Source organism: Momordica charantia (assembly GCF_013281855.1).
Source record: "Momordica charantia cultivar OHB3-1 chromosome 2 unlocalized genomic scaffold, Mcharantia_2.0 BLBB01000002.1, whole genome shotgun sequence".
Taxonomy (NCBI): domain Eukaryota; kingdom Viridiplantae; phylum Streptophyta; class Magnoliopsida; order Cucurbitales; family Cucurbitaceae; genus Momordica; species Momordica charantia.
The window spans coordinates 8164711-8183134 of NW_028275160.1; the positions used below are offsets into that span (position 1 = coordinate 8164711).

Genomic DNA, 18424 nt, shown 5'->3' on the forward strand with positions numbered 1-18424 from the left:
CAACATATATACAAAATTTATAACACATATGTTAATAAATTAATCAGTAATATTTTAGATTGAACTAAATATTTAGTTCATAATCTCATTTTTCGTGAAATGTCGTATTTAATACCTCAGTTCAAAACTTCAAGAATTAAAAAATAAAAAACTAATTCAATCGAGCACTTTATAAACACCCTACAAGAGTCTTACATACCTTCATATATAAACATCAAATGTTGAAATTTTAACAATTAAGAAAAAAGTCAAATTACTTTTATAGCTCATAAAGTTGACTTCTAAAAAGCAAAAATAAAAAAAAAATAAAAAATGATTTAATTTCAAAATAATTCATGAACTTTCTTAACCTCCAACTCCCCAACTAAACCATCAACCCTCTTTCAATGCTCTCCCCCCCTTCCTTCATATACTAATCCCCTTTTCCCCTTTCTCTAACCAAAATTTCCTCTCTCTCTCTCTCTCTCTCTCTCTAGCCCTCTCATGGCTCCCGCCGCTAAGACTGTGTGCGTAATGGACGCTTCCGGCCGCCTAGGCGCCGCTCTGGTGGCGTCGCTGCTGCACAGAGGCTACACCGTCCACGCCTCCCTCCAGAACCGCGGTAAAATCTCGAAATCCACGCCTTCCATCGTCTTCTCCCATTCTCTCTAATTTCTCTCCTCAATTTGAATTCGATTTTGATTATTTTGATTCTCGGAAGTAATTGAAAATGTTTTCTGCGATCGATGCAGAGGATTTGCAGAGTGTGAACTTGAAGGGAAATTTGAACAAATTGAAGGTGTTCCATTCGGATCCGTTGGATTATCACAGCATTATGATTGCGCTCAAAGGATGCTCCGCCTTGTTCTATTCCTTTCAACCTCCTCCGGATCATTCCACCTACGATGTATCTCTCTCTCTCTCTGAAAATGAATTTTCTGCAGTGAGATCGTTATAATGTTCATCTGTGATTTGTTGTTTTGAATCCCTAATTAGTTGGTTACTGTTTTAATCCTATTACAAAATTTTGATTTTAAATCCTATTACAGCCTTAAATTTGCATATTGTTTCTGTTTTTGTCTTTCAATTTTTAAATATTTAGTTTTAGTTTTTTTTTCTTTTAAATATATAAAAAAAACCCAATATGTGCTCTAAACGTCTTGTCTGCACCCTGCATAGACATACATTCATCATCTTCTGTTGGAGAAATATACTTATCAAATAATTGAATAAGAAAAATATTACAATGAATTTCTTCTAAATAACTAACTTTTTTTTTAGTATAGCATACCGAAACGGAAGATCGAACTTACGATCTCTTGATGGGAGATGTAATATTTGAATTTTTTTCCTATTTAGATATTGATCTCGTTTTCTCTTTTCAATTATTTTCGAGATTTTAAATGTGGATTATTAATTTTTAATAAATATCTACCCGTAACTTTTTACTATTTTGTCAATTTTTTCATCACCATAAAAATGTCATGTTGAACCTGTGAACGTTGCTTAATGCTTAGGGATAAAGATTTAGTATTCTGATTATTTTACATTTTTAGGATTTTTTTTACATTAATTTATGAAATTAAATTGCAATATATGGAAATGGAAATGGCAGGAATTAATGGCGGAAGTTGAAGTAAGAGCAGCTCATAATGTTCTGGAAGCATGTGCCCAAACGGAAACCATCGAGAAGGTGGTTTTCACGTCTTCCGTTACGGCGGTCATCTGGAAAGACGGCATCAAAACGATGTCGTCCGACGTGGACGAGCGCCACTGGAGCGACGTCAACCTCTGTAAGAAGTATAAGGTAAGTAGTTTGCCCATTTTACCATTTTACCCCTCTCTCTCTCTCTCTTTTTCTCTGACTGTGGGGGTGGGTTTTGATCAGCTGTGGCACGCTCTATCAAAAACCTTGGCGGAGAAGACCGCGTGGGCCCTGGCGATGGATCGAGGGGTCAATATGGTGTCCATAAATGGAGGGCTGTTGATGGGCCACGATCTGACGATCAACAACCCGTATTTGAAAGGAGCGGCTGAGATGTATGAAGATGGGCTGTTCGTGACCGTTGATCTTAAATTCATGGTTGATGCGCACATCTGCGTTTTTGAAGATGTCTCATCCTACGGTCGATATCTCTGCTTCAATAATATCATTAATTCTCAAAAAGAAGCTCTTAGGCTGGCCCACATGCTATTGCCGCCCTCCGAATCTCCCTCACCTCCCAGGTTTGTTCTACTAATGATTTTGTTTCTAGGTTTCTATTTTTAAAAGATTATATTTGTCTAATCACAATTTCGTTGACATGTTTTTACGATTCTTAAAAATACTTATGAAATTCTTAAGTGAAGTATAAAAATAATAAACTAATTTTTACTTAAATTTTGGAAACGTTTTCAAAAATTATATAAAAAAATAAATGAGTACAGAAAATAATTTTACCACTTAATTTTCAAAAATAGAAAAAAAATAGTTATCTATTGAGGCTTAAAATGTTAGCTTGGCCTTTATATTTTATTTATTTAGATCATATTTCAAAAAATTATAAAAAGGTTCAATGTGATTTTGATATTGAAGTTTAGAAAATTATATTTAGTTAAGTTTTAAAATAGTTCTAAGTTTGAATTATAGTTATGTATGTAAAAATATGAACATTGATGGTATATTTATTGTGACTAACATCCAATAGTTTCTTTTCTTTTTAAAAATAACATCTCCAATAGGGAGATGATGACATGAATATATTATATACTACTCACATAAAATTATATTTTAAAAAATAGAACTAAAAGTTACTTTAAATAATTAGAATAGTAATGATATAGTTATTAGAGTTTTAGTTTCACCAATTATATTCTTAATACTTAATTGAAAAAAAGTCAATGGATTAAAAATTATTGATGGTTGAGAGTATAGTCAAGCAAATTGACGAGTTTATTGCGACTACTCTAATCTAATGATATAGTCAAGCAAATTGAAAATTCAATAACTTTATTGTAATAATTGAAGATGGATATTACAATTTTGTCCTTTATGATGTGGCTAGATATTAATTTGGGTTATCTATTAACTCTTTTTCTTTTCTTTAATTATTATTGGTGCAGTTTGGAGAGCTCTATTGTGTATCAACAAGGGATAAGCAACAAGAAACTAAACAAATTGATGGTGGATTATGAGAGTGGGGAAGCATGTTGACTTCAAAACCTGCCCAAAAAAATTAATTATATTTCCCCAATTTTTATTTAATATCTGTGCATTATTAGGTCCATTTTGTTGTCCCATTATAATGTAAATGGGCTTTATTTTATTATTTTTTGGAAGTAATATTTGGGAACCGATGGATATTAGTTTTAAACAAAACCTAAGGCCTAATCTTCTAAAGTCGTTAACAATATCTAAATTAAAAGCTAGGAAATAAATGTCTAACACGTCAGAGCTTCGAGATAGATATGTATATGTAAAAAGAAATAAGAAAACAAATCTTCTACTTACACATGTGCCTGTCACATTTCTCAAATTCATGATGTATAATAATTTCAATATATCAACCATATATTTCTTTTCTTTTTTAATGAAGATTTAAATATATCAAAGAAAATAATTTGCTTAATTTATGAATTACTATTCACTCTACTCATACATCGAAAACAATCACTCTACATAAGGACAATAGTCAATACTCTAAAGTCTCGACTCCTCTTATTTGGACTAATATGAGACTGTACATTATATCCTACCTAACTAGAGTGACGAGTATATTGCTCTAATGCTAGCATGCATGTGAAATTTGGACTTCTATTATTTCAGGTCTTTCGGCCAATCTATAGCTAATTTGAGGTGACGAATAAGTGATTAACTATTACTGGCAATCGTAATATCTTTTCAATAAAGTTATCGAGTCATCTTTCATGTTCCAAAACTTGTAAGTGTCCTTATTATATATCACGTCGATTCTTACCTAAGCTTATTAATACATCACTAAAAGGAATCTAATTTTTCCTGATTAAGAAAAATCGTTGCTACAAGTCTAAAATGTGCCAGGGAAAGGTTTTGCCGACAAAAAGATTTCGCTCATCGGGGAGAATCGCTACAGTAGGTTTTTGCCGATGAAAATAATATTTTGTCAGCAAAAACATCTTTAGCCACCTAAAACATTTTATCGGCAAAGATATATTTGCCGACGACTATACTTTCGTTGGCATAAATATCCGTAGCGACAAAAAGGCAAATTCAGTTCCATTGTCGTAGGTTTTGTGCATTTTTTAAATAGCCTGCACACATTTGAATAGGATCGAGAGTTCTTTCAAAGTGTAATGAGGACCGATTCGATTTTTCTTCCATCTTCACCATCTTCCTCTTCGACTCCACAGATGGAGCTTTTGCTCATTTTCCTCCTCCGTAACTTGGGATTCAGCAATTGCGGTGACTCTTCCACTGGCTGGTGCCACTGTTCCAAGAAAAGGTCCTCTCTCTCATTGATTTTAATTATAAAAAAAATAATTTTAAAAATAAAATAAAATCATAACTGAAGGTAATTTGGGCTCTGGAACTTTAGGGGAACCGTCTTCTTTCCCATCTCTACCTTCATCGTTGAACTCCATAACTTGAACCAATTTCAAGGGCCAGAGACACATCAACATGCCATCAATAGAGGTAAAACTGTACCACTACAAATGATACAGAAATTGGGGAAAGAACCTCACTTTGTATAATTCAACTGAAAAGCTAAAATAGCAAGGGAAAAAACCCCAAAACTCAAAAACCCAATGGGGGAAATGAACAATTTCTTTGACAGAGATGAGAAAACGATAAAGGGCTAAGGATGGTGGGTCAAAGAAGCAAAATCCTGAAAGAGGAAAGGGGAAAAGGGAAGCAAAAGAATCCATTTTAAATTGACCGTGAGAGTCCTGAAATTTTGCAGAGAGGCGTCGAAAATGGTGGGGAAGGGGTCTAATTTTCCATTTCTTTTTTAATTCTTAAACCAACTCAAATTTAAACCAAACCAATCTTAAACCAACCCATAAATGACAGCAATCTCAAAGTTCTGTTAAATTTAACCTAATAGTTAACGACAATGACTAAACTGTAACCAATTTTAAAGTTCAGGGACTAAATTATTACTTTTGAAAGTTGAGGGACTAAATTGTTACTTTAGTTAAAGTACAGGGACAAAATGTGATTTTTAACCAAAAGTTTTCTTATGACAACAATCTTGAGATACTTTAATATGATTACTTATGACCTCTTGCTATTTTAGCTAATAATTAATTAATAAAATTTAGTATATTCTCGATTATTATAAAAATGACATTTATATAATTTACATAAAATTAAGAAATGGTAGTATGTATTAAAAATGTTTTTTTAGAAATCCGAGTGTATTTAGGTCAGTTTGATTTTAGGGCAAAGCAAGAAATCCGATCCGAAAAAGTTCGTTTTAAACTCGAATCGCGGGTTGGTTTTTTGTTTGTTGAAGGCAAAATTTTAAGATTGTTATTTCCATCTCTTTTCTTTTCAACCCCAAGAGATACTTTGTTGGCTTTGCTGGTTAGCTTTCTAAAAGGTGTCCATGATCGGTTGGGTTGAGGTACTTTTTAGACCTTCAGTTTGTAAATTTCTTCAATCCAAATCGTCCATATTAAATAACAAACCCAACTAGGCCAATCCAACCATGAAATATTTGGGTGAGATTGATTCGGATTATTTGGGTCACCTATTTAAAGTATTATATAACAAACAAAAAAAAAAATGGTAATATTTTAAATATATTGTCTCAGTGCATCAAAATTCGTAAGTCCAATTTATTTATATGAGAAAAGAATACTCCAAAAACTAAAAGAAAATTGTTTTTAAAAACCGTGGTAGAATAAATAATTCAAAAAAATTATTGGATGAAATAAAAATAAAATAAATATAACTTTTTAGGGTGAGTAAAAGAAATTGTTTAAAAATAAATAATAAATTCAAGTTGATTGGGTTCAATCAAAATATTTTTTTTGGTGAATCTTGAACCAACTAACCTAGACAATTTTAATTTATTTGAATCCAATCCAATCTAAAATAAATTATTATCAACCCAAATCATATAGGTTGGATTGAATTCATCGATTTTTTTTCGATAATCGGATTTTTTGGACACTCATAATTACAATTATTCATTGTGTTTTCGACCCCACAGCACAGCCATTTAGAACTTTGGAGAAATTAAATTAAGCAACCATTGCAATCAAAATCTCACACTGATCTCTTTGTAGATGACATTGCCATCCTCCATCTTTGCAACAACTACAATCGGGAGGTCTAAACTCGAACCGTATCGAACCGATTTCGGTTCTTCACCCCACTACTTTTTAATATGGCATTCAGTGAGGTATAAAACGTGTCCTAAACCCTAGCTTCGTCTTGGCCTTCTGTTCAAAAACCCTGTCTTTTCTTCTTGCAGTGCCTTCAATGGCGACCCTTCCCTTCAAGAGAAACTACCGTTGCGTTCCCTTCCTTCAACGGTTCTACGAAGGTGGGGCGTTTGTAGTAGCAGCTGACGGTTCTTTCATCGCCTGTGCATGTGGCGACTCGATAAAGATTGTCGATTCGGACACTGGAGCCATTCGGTCGACCGTGGAGGGTGGTGAGTCTGAGGTATTCACCGCTCTCGCACTGAGTCCAAATGATAAGTTGCTATTCTCTGCGGGTCACAGCAGGCAGATTAGAGTATGGGACCTCTCGACGATGAAGTGTGTTCGGTCTTGGAAGGTAACTGAGGGATTGAAATTTCTTGAGTGTTTTTATTTGATTTTTGGGGAAATGGGTGCATTAAGTTCTTCTACGGTCTAACTAATGGGAGCCGAATTTGGCATGTATGCTTGAACATGAATGGGTTATGCAAGTTGGTTATTGTTACTTCATTTTTTTTTCCGGGTGACTTTTAAACATCAGCGATCGGAAGACCTTAATTTTCTAGAATTGATAGAAGGAAAACTAGGAACTTGGGGAGTCCATAACTTTGGGACTACAATTGTTAAAGCGGTTTTTGACTATTGATGTCTGACTTTGGGGAATATTTGACTACCTTATGAATTAAACATATTGTCTGTTTTGAGGAAGAGAGAACTACCGAAGTAATATGGCGTTTTTTACCTCGATGTTTTTTTTTTCTTTGGTCGTTTATCAATGTTTTAATAGCGAGCGACTTCTGATGCTTACCTTTTTGTTGCTTGTTTCCTTGTTTTATCTTTTAACTTTAACAGGGGCATGATGGTCCTGTGATGGGTATGCATTGCCATTTATCTGGGGGATTGTTAGCAACTGCAGGAGCCGACAGGAAGGTCCTTGTTTGGGATGTCGATGGTGGCTTTTGTACTCATTATTTCACGGGTCACAAAGGGGTTGTTTCTAGCATTCTATTTCATCCTGATCCTAATAAACAATTGGTAAGTATTGAAATCAGAACATTTTTATCTTCACTTCTGTTATTTGGTAATGGTTTGATGCATTGTAAGGGAAATTGTTAGAACAACCTCACAGCTTATCATCCCCTGTTACAGGATGCTACTTTAAAGTAAGTAGGTTAGAGAGTCGATGTTTTACAAGAGACAACAGTAAACCTAGTAGCTGTCAAGATACTAAAAAATTGCAAGACAGATAACCAGAGATATCCCGCATCCAAACCCTTTTTATCTATTGTTTGGGACGAAGAAAATCCGCCTTAGACATTAAAAGAAGCCATTCTTTCTTCTCCAAATTATTCAAGTTTCTTGCTAAGTCAATGATCTACACAACAATGAAGTAAAAACCAACATTGCTGACCCATAGGTCTTTAGATGTGGAAATTTTGAATAATTTGAGATAGTTTGCTCTGGAATAGAATTCAAAATCCAAGGACTCGACTAAGGAGCTAACTTTCAATTGATATGATAAGGAATAAGGATTAAAAGAGTTTTATTAGCGGTTTTAGAATACAAATTCCTGTCTCTTGGATGATGCTCCTTCTCTCCGCTTCCCTCTCTGTCTTCCCCTCTTTCTTGCCTCCTCCTCCCTCTGTTCCTCTTTGTAATGGATCTTCTCCTTGCTCGTTTCCCGTTCCCCATCTTCTTTACCTCTTTCTCTTTCAGTGGCTCCTTTTCAGAATGTTACCTCATTTTTTTTTGTTTTTGTTTTTTAAATAGAGTTTAAGCTAGCAGCTAGCTGGCTTTGGCACCCTCCAAGCTCTCCCTTCCATTTCCAGAGGTAATCTCTTCTTGAGAAAATAATGAACGAAAGACTTTGTTCTTTGGCTAAACAGACCCCAATAGAAAAGGTGCAATGCATAAATTTATAGACTTAATGTTAAAAGGGTAGAATAGAATGATGTGCCGTGATCCCTGAAGGGTATGACAAAGGTGGTTTGAAGTACGTTTTCTTTATGTTGCTTGACAATCAGGTCAGTCCAAACTCTTCTTCCAGACCATCGCCTTGCAGACTTTCAACTCCCCTGCTTCCCTTGCTAGCCAAGCTACTCCATGCTCTCTTAGTCCAAAATGAGTCACAGAGTGACAGATTCCTCAATTCTCTCCCTCTCATTTGGTTTGTCATTTTTCCACATTATTGGACTCAACAGTCTAGCAAGTATTCTAAGTCTAACTTTAAATAATATTCTGTGGTTTATGTCTTCCTTGATTGTGTCCAAATTCATCAGAGCCTTTTATCTTTGAGAATGCCAAAAAAATAGTATCTGTAGTATCTGCTTCTGGTATTGCCTTAAAACTTAAAAGTGTTGGACTTCAACTTAACATGAAACATCATGATTGATAGATTGCCTTGTTTTCAGTTTCTTCTTAGTTGTATTCTTGGCCATTACTGACTCTAGTATTTCAGCTTTTCTCTGGAAGTGAGGATGGGAACATTCGAGTTTGGGATCTTATGTCTAAGAAGTGCATTGCTACACTTGGTCATGAATCAACTGTGACTTCATTTTCTATATCTGAAGATGGTTGGACCTTACTAAGTGCTGGAAGAGATAAGGCAAGGCTTAATTTCTTCTCTGTTCCTCTCCCCTTCCTTTTTATTATTTTTTTAATTTTTAATTTTCTTTAACTTCCCAAAAAGTACAATTTACTGTGCAGATCTGCTATTGGAGTTTCTTATCTTGTCCATCTCCTCATTCCCTTATTTTCAAGTTTAATTACGTGTGGTTGAATTTTTATTCGTTTATTATTCTTATTAATATTGCAACGTGCACTGAGTAATTCTAATTGTAACACTAGTACTGCAACAAATGCAAAGTAAACCAATTGTCTTAGAAACTTGGTCACTGACTTGGCTGTTACTAGGAATACCTGAGTAACTAGATTTTTGTACTCTGATGAAGGTTTGGGGGTTTAAATCTTGATGTGCTGGCTGGTGTAGATCTGAAAATAGAAGGCATGAGAGAGAAGAAGGTTGGAAATATTGTGGGTGTTTAGGTTTGACTGCTCTCTGGAGAAGGGAGTCATTACTTGGGAGTTGTAATTTTCTTACCTTTGACAGCTTCTTTGATTCTTTATCTTTTCCGTTCTCTCATGATGTAAATTGGTTGATTAGGGTCCTTCTCTTGTGACAAGCTCTCTTTAATAATGAAAAATTTCAGTTTCTTATATGAAAAAACCATTTCTACATATTTTCACATTTATAGCTTATCTTCTCTTATAGTCCAATGGAAGTGTTTTCATAATTCCTTTGGATTGAGGAGTTGTTCTCCCTCATTTTGTCTTTTCATCTTTTCAGTGAAATGTTTTTCATCCAAAAAAAGATGATTATTTATCTAACTCAGTACTATATGATCACTTTCTCAATTAGCTGTCAACTGTTGATTGTGTTTATTACTTAGGTTTTTTACTTGTCAGTTCCAGTTCTCAATAAGCTGTCAACTGTTGATTGTTTTTGTTACTTCTTGGGTACTGAATGGTACTTATTTACTAAATATATTGGTAGTACTCCAGCGACTTTCTGGTAATAAGCCGAAAAATATAATGATTTCAGGTTGTGAACTTGTGGAACTTGCATAATTATACCTGCAAGAAGACTGTACTAACATACGAAGTTCTTGAAGCTGTACTTGTAATTCATTCTGGATCAGAGTTTGCTTCCTGTGTTGGTTCTTTCAGTCAAAAAAGAGAGGAAACTAGCGGGTCCCCAGAAATTTATTTTATCACTGTTGGAGAACGTGGGGTTGTTCGTTTATGGAGTTCCGAGAGGTATAGTTTCAATTGTCATATATTGCTCCTCCATGCATGGGCCCTTTGTTTGGTTATTTCGTTTTATCATGTATATTAAGGAACAGTTGTATTGACAATAAGAGAAGTACAGGTTGGGTGAGTAGGAAATGATTGTCCTTGATCACATGCCTTAATATAATAAATGTAAGCAGAAAGAATAGTTAGTTGGGCATTTACTTCCTACTTTGTTGTTTTGGTTTTACCTAGTCTGTATATGTTTTTACAATCATTTGTGCGATGGGTTGCACTGTATGTCACATGATAGGTCATAAAACTTTTTCAACACTTCTTTTTTTCTGTATTATGAACGTTCTTTTTTACATTAATCTACATTTGCAGTGCAGTTTGCTTGTTTGAGCAAAAGTCCTCAGATGTTTCTCTCAAGGACGATGACCAGAATAGGGGCTTTACTGCTGCTGCTTTGTTGCCTTCTGATCGAGGATTGCTTTGTGTGACTGCTGATCAGCAGTTTCTTTTTTATTCTCCAGTGAAAACCTTGAAAGACAAGTTGAGTTTGATGATAAGCAAGAGGCTGACAGGTTATAATGAAGAGATTGTAGATATGAAGTTCTTAGGTGACGACGAACAATTTCTTGCAGTTGCCACCAATGTTGAACAGGTAAATTGCTACCTAATCCCTGATCTCCGAGAAGAAAGCGGCTGGAAATATAAGGGACTTTCACCCTATTAGTTTGTCGATAAGTGTATTTGAAGTTGTCTAAAACATGCTTGCACAGAGATTGTGGAAAGCTATACAAGTGACTACTTTGGTTAGGCATATTGTTTTTGTTTTCGGTAGACAACTAATAGACTGAATACTAGTGGCAAATGAAGCTCTTACAGAATGTATGGGGTTAAGAAAGAAAGGTTTAGAAAAAAAAACGAAAGCAATTAGTGGTTGTTTCTTTGTTCTGTTTCTGCAACCTCTCTCTTTGGACTTAATAATTTCTTGTTCATTTTCATTACATCAATGAAAAGTTCGTATCTCGTTAAAAAAGAAATCCTCTCTTTGGACTTAAGTTTTGATGACCATACTGTGTCTATAGCTGGGTTCTGTTACTGATTTTTGCTACTGATGTGAATAATCTATTATCACTATCGTTACACTTAGATAGTGATAGACTATTTGTACATCTTGATTGTAAAATTTATAAAATTTGGATGTTTACAGATACGGGTTTATGATGTTGCTTCCATGTCTTGTTCGTACATATTGGCTGGTCACACCGATATAGTTCTTTCTCTTGACTCCTGTGTATCAAGCTCTGGAAGCACGCTTATTGTTACTGGAAGTAAAGACAATAACGTAAGTTGTCCATTCCCTCCCTCCCTTTGTTTTGTCAGCATGCAAAATTTTTCGTCATTTATGACTTTATTCTTGCTGTGATTTTAAGTAGTCGGGATTCTGAATTTGACCCGAGTAGAAAGTATTGTCACCTTATAGTAGTTTGTCAATTATACTTTATTCCTATGGTTGATTACCTTATGTACTTCCTTTTTCTGTATAGGTTAGGTTGTGGGAAGCAGAGAGCAAAACTTGCATTGGTATTGGTATCGGTCACATGGGAGCAGTTGGAGCAGTTGCATTTTCAAAGAAGCAACGGGACTTCTTTGTTAGTGGCAGTAGGTAGGTGGTTTTATTGCAAGTCTGCTTCCTCATCTCCTTTACAATTGTGTTTTCTATATGAAGAGGCATGGGCTAGAAATATTTAATTAATGATAGTGCATGAAGTTCACTTGGAGAGAGATTTCTCTAACTAATGACGGACATGTGGTGATCAATTCATTGGTCCGCCATATCTGTCTCTGATGAGGAGGCCAGTTCTTTTGCATTTTATTGGTGTACTTGGTTTAACTAAGGTGCAGCATGTAGTATGATTACCACGAAAAGTTGATTCCTTATTATAACTTATCCTACCTGGCAGTTGAATATAGTACTATGTCTTTTTTCCCTTCTACAGGAAACAAAATTTTTTTTTGTTTTTTAGTGGGTAGTGAACAGTAAAAAAGGGAGGTAGGATAAGCCAGTCCATTCAGAGCCAAAGGAGATTAAAAAGAAATACTACTATTGACGTTAATGTAAAAGACGAACAAGATAATATCTGAAACGAGTACACCAAGAATAAAAAGCTAAATTTCTCACATACTCAAAATAGCACAAATGTATGATGCATTATTGGCCGACGGTTCCAGCCCAACCTCCCACAAACAATGGAGAAAAATATGTGTAAAAATATGATTCTCATCTTTTCTGAATTTATGCTTTAACTACCATTTTGTTATTTGGTTGGATGGGTTTCTTTAGTTTTGCCATCAATGTTTTGGCCACTGTTGTTCATATAGTGCATATAAAACACATATACACATTTTCATTTCTGTTCAATTGTTTTTTAGATTACTCGCTGACAGATTAATTTATATCATTGTCTTGTTTAGTGATCGTACTCTTAAGGTGTGGAGTTTTGATGGTCTTTCAGAGGATGCAAACAAGCCCATTAGTTTGAAAGCTAAGGCCGTTGTAGCTGCCCATGACAAGGATATCAATTCCCTGGCAGTTGCACCAAACGACAGTTTAGTTTGTAGTGGTTCTCAGGTTAGTAATTGGTAATTTAGCATTTCATTTCAGTTCTTTTATTCTTCTCCTGGCTTTCTGTCCCAAAAAGTTAACATTTCAGTTAACTTCCAAATAAGTGACTTCCTGACACTCCGGCAGGTTGACAATGAAATCCTTGACCCTTGCTTTTCTTTTCTATTATCTATATTGACTAGTTATATGTTTAAATTTTTAAATATTTACTACTAAGATTTGATTCTAATTTTCCTTGGTGCTTTATCTTAAGCAACATTAACCTACTTTAATATTAGATCAAAGCTCTCTAATCTTGGACTCCACTAGAGACAAGACTGCCAAATATTTGGCTTCTAATTGGAGCACATCATTGACATTCTTTTGTAACTATATTGTCCTTTCTTTTTGTATTTTTATTTTTAATTTAATTTGACTCCAATTGGAGTTTTCTTTGCAAGTTTGGGTTCACCATTTTTTTCCTTTCGCACCAATAAGAGGTTGCGTGTTACCAATGAAAAGCCTTCATTTTGGACACTTGAATGATTAATAAGCTATTAACATATACCAAATGATTAATAAGCTATTAACATATACCAAGCTCCACTACAATCAAGAAATGTAATAGGGTTAGACGGTTGTCCCGTGAGATTAGTCGAGGTGCACGCAAGCTGACTCAGACATTCACGGATATCCAAAAAAAAAAAGTATCATGTTGTCACTTTCTGTTGAATAATTCTGACTTAGTTTAGTATGCGTGTTTGGATTTTTTTTGTTAGGACCGAACTGCTTGTGTTTGGAGGCTTCCTGATCTGGTATCTGTAGTTGTGCTCAGAGGACATAAAAGGGGGATTTGGTCTGTAGAGTTTTCTCCAGTTGATCAATGTGTGGTCACTGCTTCTGGTGATAAAACTATCAAGATATGGGCAATATCAGATGGTTCCTGCTTGAAAACATTTGAAGGTCATATGTCAAGTGTGTTAAGGGCTTCTTTTCTTACTCGTGGCACCCAACTTGTATCTTGTGGTATTGATTCTCACCACTTTTGAGTTTAGCACTTGTCACAATTATGCTATGTTGGATATAGCATAACCAAATAATTGTATTTTCAGGTGCTGATGGATCAGTAATGATATGGACAGTAAAAACAGAGGAGCGGATTGCTACCTACGATCAGCATGAAGATAAGGCGAGTAATTGGCTCTGCTATTATTAATTATTGCTACTGTTTCTTTTGTTATTATTTAAACTTATTCATTGTTCTGTACTATTTCTTTTTCTGTAAGAAACAAAATCTTCTGAACCACTAGAAATTGAGGGAGGATATAAGTAAGATGTCAGCCCCCTGAAAGCCAAGGGAACTTGCATACTTTTGGGAGAATTAGGTCCTCAGGCTGCATCATCAGTCCATTTTGTTTTTATGTCCAATATGGTCTGGATAGTGTTTTCAGTATCACAGAATGCCATTTTCCCCCTAAAATAACCTCCTATACATCATTATCTCTAAATTGTAAATACGAAGTCAATGGCCATTGGATTTGGCCCCCCTTACACTTTATCTTTAAGGATTAGGATTTAGTATTAAATTATGCAGTTCTGTAATTGATCTGCTTGTGTCTTGACTGTCTATGGGTGGGATGTGTTTAACATGTAACCATGTAAAGTAACTATTACGAAGCAAATTAGACTTTGTTGATGAGGCTTTAGTAAAAAATTCGGTGCCTGCCTCATGCATCACCTAGCGGGTGGTGGATAGTGATGTGAAATTACTCTTTGGAGCAAAAATCTCTCTAACTCGAGCCTTTTTGATGGAAGTTTTTCAAACTAGAAACAAGATGTCTCATTCTGTATTTTGGAGATGATTCTTTTTTTGTTTATTGAATCTGTCTGTCTTTATATATTCTGGGTTTTAATGAATAATTTCTTATCTAAAGAAAATAAGGTAAAGTAATCTTTGATTCTATGTATTTATTTGACTACATTTTAGCCTGCAGGTGTGGGCATTGGCTGTGGGAAAGAAGACAGAGATGCTTGCTACGGGTGGTAGTGATGCTGCTGTCAATCTATGGTATGATTCTACTGCATCTGATAAAGAGGAAGCTTTGCGTAAAGAGGTTAGATGGATATCTCGTTATCTTTTTGGTTCTTTAGCATTGTGTATTGTAGTAATTAGTTAGGGAAGTTGTTAGGGAGATTTTTTATGGATAGAGTGAGAGGGAAAGGATTGAGGTAGACATTGATTTAGTTGGTTTTGGCTTGACTCACTTGAGTAATATCAAAATCAAGTGGGGGAGGATCCAATTACCTCAAATTCTTGGGATTTACCCGTAGTTCTTCTATCTTTTATCCTTCAATATCTTTCTAGTTCTCCTCAAGTGAGGAAAGGTGCAAACCTTCACAGCAGTTTGGGCTCTATCAGTTTAATGGATGCTAACTTATAATTGGGGCAGGTGTGGGTGCCCTGAGGATAAGGCAGCAAAGCTCCAGACTTGTTTATAAAAAATGATGCTAAATTATAAGAAATTAAAGATTTAAGAGGCTTTGGTATTTTTTCAAATTGAGCCTTTTCGCACCCAAGGAGATTGCTGTTGAGATGTTGGGCCCGACTAAGAAGGTTAAGGCCCACCCAAGTGGGTGAATATCTAGACATGGGGGAAAGGTAATATGTTGGGCCGATTATCCCATACATTCACAATAAGCTTAAACTATTATGGTTAACAGTTACTTCAAATATGACCTATTATGAATAAGGAGTCATTCTTATTGATATATCGAAAAGTTTAGATACAAAAACCTACACTTCTTGGGAGTTTACAGGTAAGCAGCATCCTTATTAGAGTTAAATATGACCATATTAGCTTTATGGATCAAGGAAAAGTCTGATTACCGAGTTCAGAAATTCTTTCAGTTCTTTTCAGCATAAGTAGCCAAGTCCTATGATTCCTTGCTTCAGGAGAATACTCAAGTTTTACTTTAGATGGAAACGATATTTGGTTGAGGGACCCAACTAAAAGCCAAATAGGATTTAAATCTAACCATCATGGGATGGCTCAAGTGGTCAATGAGGGGGCCTTTGTAAATAGTAAAGGATTTAGAGGGAATGAGTTCAAACCATGATGGCCACCTATCTAGGATTTAATATCCTACGAGTTACCTTGTCAACCAAATGTACTAGTGTCAGGCGGTTGACCCGTGATTAGTCAAGGTGCGCGCAAGCTGGCCCGGACACACGGATTTCAAAAAAAAAAGGATTTAAATCTACAATGAATGTTTTTTTGCATCACAAAGTTACCAACCGACCTAAATGATTTTTGGATTATTTTTTACATTTAATATATAAATAATGAATCAAAAGATTCTGGATGAGTATTTATTATTAAATACATGTTGAACTATTAAGAGGAGATTAGTCTTGGACTTGCCTATTAAACTAAGAGCTTGAAAGATAATCAGAAGTCTCTTACATTTAGCTCTTTTAAAATACAGTATATAGATTAGTTAACGTGCTCAATGATCAAATGCAGGAAGAAGGTGTTTTGAAAGGCCAGGAGCTGGAAAATGCTGTTTCAGATGCTGACTACTCAAAAGCGATTCAAATTGCCTTTGAACTTCGTAGGCCACATAGGCTATATGAGTTATTTTCTCAACTTTGCAGGTTACTAATTCTTTTACATTTTGATTTGTGTGTACACATCATTGGCATATACTAAGATTTACTCTTTCAACAGCAAGAATGATTGTGATAATCATGTTGGGAAGTCCCTTGGTGTCCTTGGAAAGGAGGAGTTTCGTCTTTTATTCGAATATCTTAGAGAATGGAATACCAAGCCTAAACTTTGCCACGTTGCACAATTTGTGCTTTTCAGAGCTTTCAGCATCCTTCCTCCAACAGAGATCACTGAGGTGCGTCTTCCTCTTTCTTTTCAAGTTTAACATTGAAAACGTCTATGGTATTTCAATTTATCCGACTTATTTATTTTAGGCAAATGATTTTCCTTTTAGTGGCTCTCTTTTGAAAACTAAAAAATAAATAGTAGATCTTTTAGTTGTTTTTAGTTTTCAAAGTTGGGTTAGGATTTCAAAATTGTTTTTATGAATAAGATTTGATAACAAAAAAAAAAGTGTTGGTAAATAAGCGTTTAACATTTGGAATTGAGTTAAGTAAAGGAATGAAATGAAGTTCAATTATATGAACTACAAGGTTATTCGGGAGTAGAAGCTACCTATTTTCTCATGTTTCCAGAATATTTATATCCATTGTTTTTTCAGATCAAAGGTATTGGGGAACTACTTGAAGGTCTAATCCCATATTCCCAAAGGCATTTTAGCAGGATAGACAGGCTTGTAAGAAGCACATTTTTGTTGGACTACACACTGACTGGAATGTCAGTGATTCAACCAGACACTGATGCCAAAGTTTCTAATGACAAGCCCCCAGTTGACATCAGTATGAAGACCGCAGCAGATATAATGCTTTTGAGTGAACATACCGACGAGCAGAACTCGACACCTAATGAGCTGGAAGATAAGGCTTCTTCCAAGAAGCGAAAATCTAACACAAAGTCTAAAAGTAGATCAAAAAAGAAAGCTAAGGGGGGTGTAGCATATACTGAAGTTGCAGCTATACCGTTAACCTCGTAAAACAAGTTCAGATGCTTGATTTGAAGCCATTATTAGCCTCAAACCGGGTGTGTTTTCTCGGTTTCTCCATGCATTCTTGCCGGTGGTGCGGACAAGTTGTGAGATGCTGAATCTGTATCAAAAGAATGTCTAACTGATGAACAGCATTGTACTGTTCTCCCATGTCTCTACTTCACCATGGTGGCTCCGCAGCATCGGCTTCACTTTTGGTGACAAAATTTTGCTCTAATTATAAGCTTATGAAGTTACAACAATGGTTCGAAATCTGAGCGAGTTAGTTACTGTTCATAAATCTTTTATTACATGAGATGGCATGTTCCAATTCAGAAATTGTTGCATATAGAAGATTAGCTTTAGGGATTTTGTAAGGGGATGAGATGAGATTTATTCAAACAAATTTGTGAGTACTCTTGTGGATGGGGCCACCGTGTGATGAAATAGTTTGATTCCTTCATGTCTATTTCAATGTGTTGTGGTTGTGGACAAAGCGGGGGTTTTATTTGTTGATGTCGAGATCTCAATTTTATATCAAGATGAATATTTTTGAAAAAAAATATAAAAATAAAAATTTATAAAAATAATTTAAATTAACACTTAAGTGTTTTATCATAATATGGGTATATGAATGATTTTGTTAATATGTTCTTATATTTTGTTCATTCTTTTGTGATACGATAAAAATATCGCTTCATTGAATCTATGGTTGCATGGAAAAGTTAATATATCAATGAAAGTTTAAAACTTTTATTGTTGAAAGATATATTTGGTTGAACTTTTGATTGGATTTTTTCTTTGTAACTTTTATCCCCTTATTCTGAATTGATACGAGAGAATCCGTATTTTGCAGTGTTTCAAAACCAATTTTATGAGACATGTATCACCTAAATGACATAAAATAAATATGCATTTTAAACTAGAGATGAGAATTTTAAAATTTTAAAATTAAAAAAAAGGGTACCATTTAAATAAACTGAATTTCAAATATATTTTTGAAAATGCATATTAAAAATT

The 18424-nt window shown here is 34.9% G+C and overlaps 2 protein-coding genes across 3 annotated transcripts; both read left to right on the forward strand.

The window, feature by feature from the left end:
- Nucleotides 1–407: 407 nt before the first annotated feature.
- Nucleotides 408–3468, forward strand: LOC111017150 (cinnamoyl-CoA reductase-like SNL6). Its single transcript, XM_022292831.2, has 5 exons — nt 408–601; nt 732–886; nt 1595–1786; nt 1868–2205; nt 3082–3468. Exons 1-5 carry the CDS (start codon nt 484–486, stop codon nt 3170–3172), a joined length of 894 nt encoding a protein of 297 aa, XP_022148523.1. The 5' UTR covers nt 408–483; the 3' UTR covers nt 3173–3468.
- Nucleotides 3469–6364: 2896 nt separating this feature from the next.
- On the forward strand, nt 6365–17873 carry TOZ (Transducin family protein / WD-40 repeat family protein). 2 transcript variants are annotated; one of them, XM_088120998.1, is made up of 14 exons: nt 6365–6727; nt 7222–7404; nt 8828–8974; nt 9971–10185; nt 10546–10825; nt 11378–11512; nt 11715–11833; nt 12643–12799; nt 13552–13798; nt 13885–13961; nt 14767–14886; nt 16297–16406; nt 16501–16675; nt 17042–17873. In XM_088120998.1, the coding sequence occupies exons 1-14, from the start codon at nt 6428–6430 to the stop codon at nt 17411–17413; spliced, it is 2637 nt and encodes an 878-aa protein (XP_087977124.1). In that variant the 5' UTR covers nt 6365–6427; the 3' UTR covers nt 17414–17873. The 2 variants fall into 2 exon arrangements, with proteins under 2 accessions (XP_087977124.1, XP_022148583.1); XM_022292891.2 differs by having other exon boundaries at nt 6366–6727; nt 16297–16427.
- The last annotated feature ends 551 nt before the right edge of the window (nt 17874–18424 follow it).

Coding starts and splice junctions, on each gene's coding strand:
- LOC111017150 (XM_022292831.2), top strand. CDS start 484: ATGGCTCCCGCCGCTAAGACTGTGTGCGTAATGGACGCTTCCGGCCGC. Junction 602..731: donor CGCCTCCCTCCAGAACCGCG/GTAAAATCTCGA, acceptor CGATCGATGCAG/AGGATTTGCAGAGTGTGAAC. Junction 2,206..3,081: donor GAATCTCCCTCACCTCCCAG/GTTTGTTCTACT, acceptor TTATTGGTGCAG/TTTGGAGAGCTCTATTGTGT.
- TOZ (XM_022292891.2), top strand. CDS start 6,428: ATGGCGACCCTTCCCTTCAAGAGAAACTACCGTTGCGTTCCCTTCCTT. Junction 13,799..13,884: donor CACCCAACTTGTATCTTGTG/GTATTGATTCTC, acceptor TTGTATTTTCAG/GTGCTGATGGATCAGTAATG. Junction 14,887..16,296: donor AGGAAGCTTTGCGTAAAGAG/GTTAGATGGATA, acceptor GATCAAATGCAG/GAAGAAGGTGTTTTGAAAGG.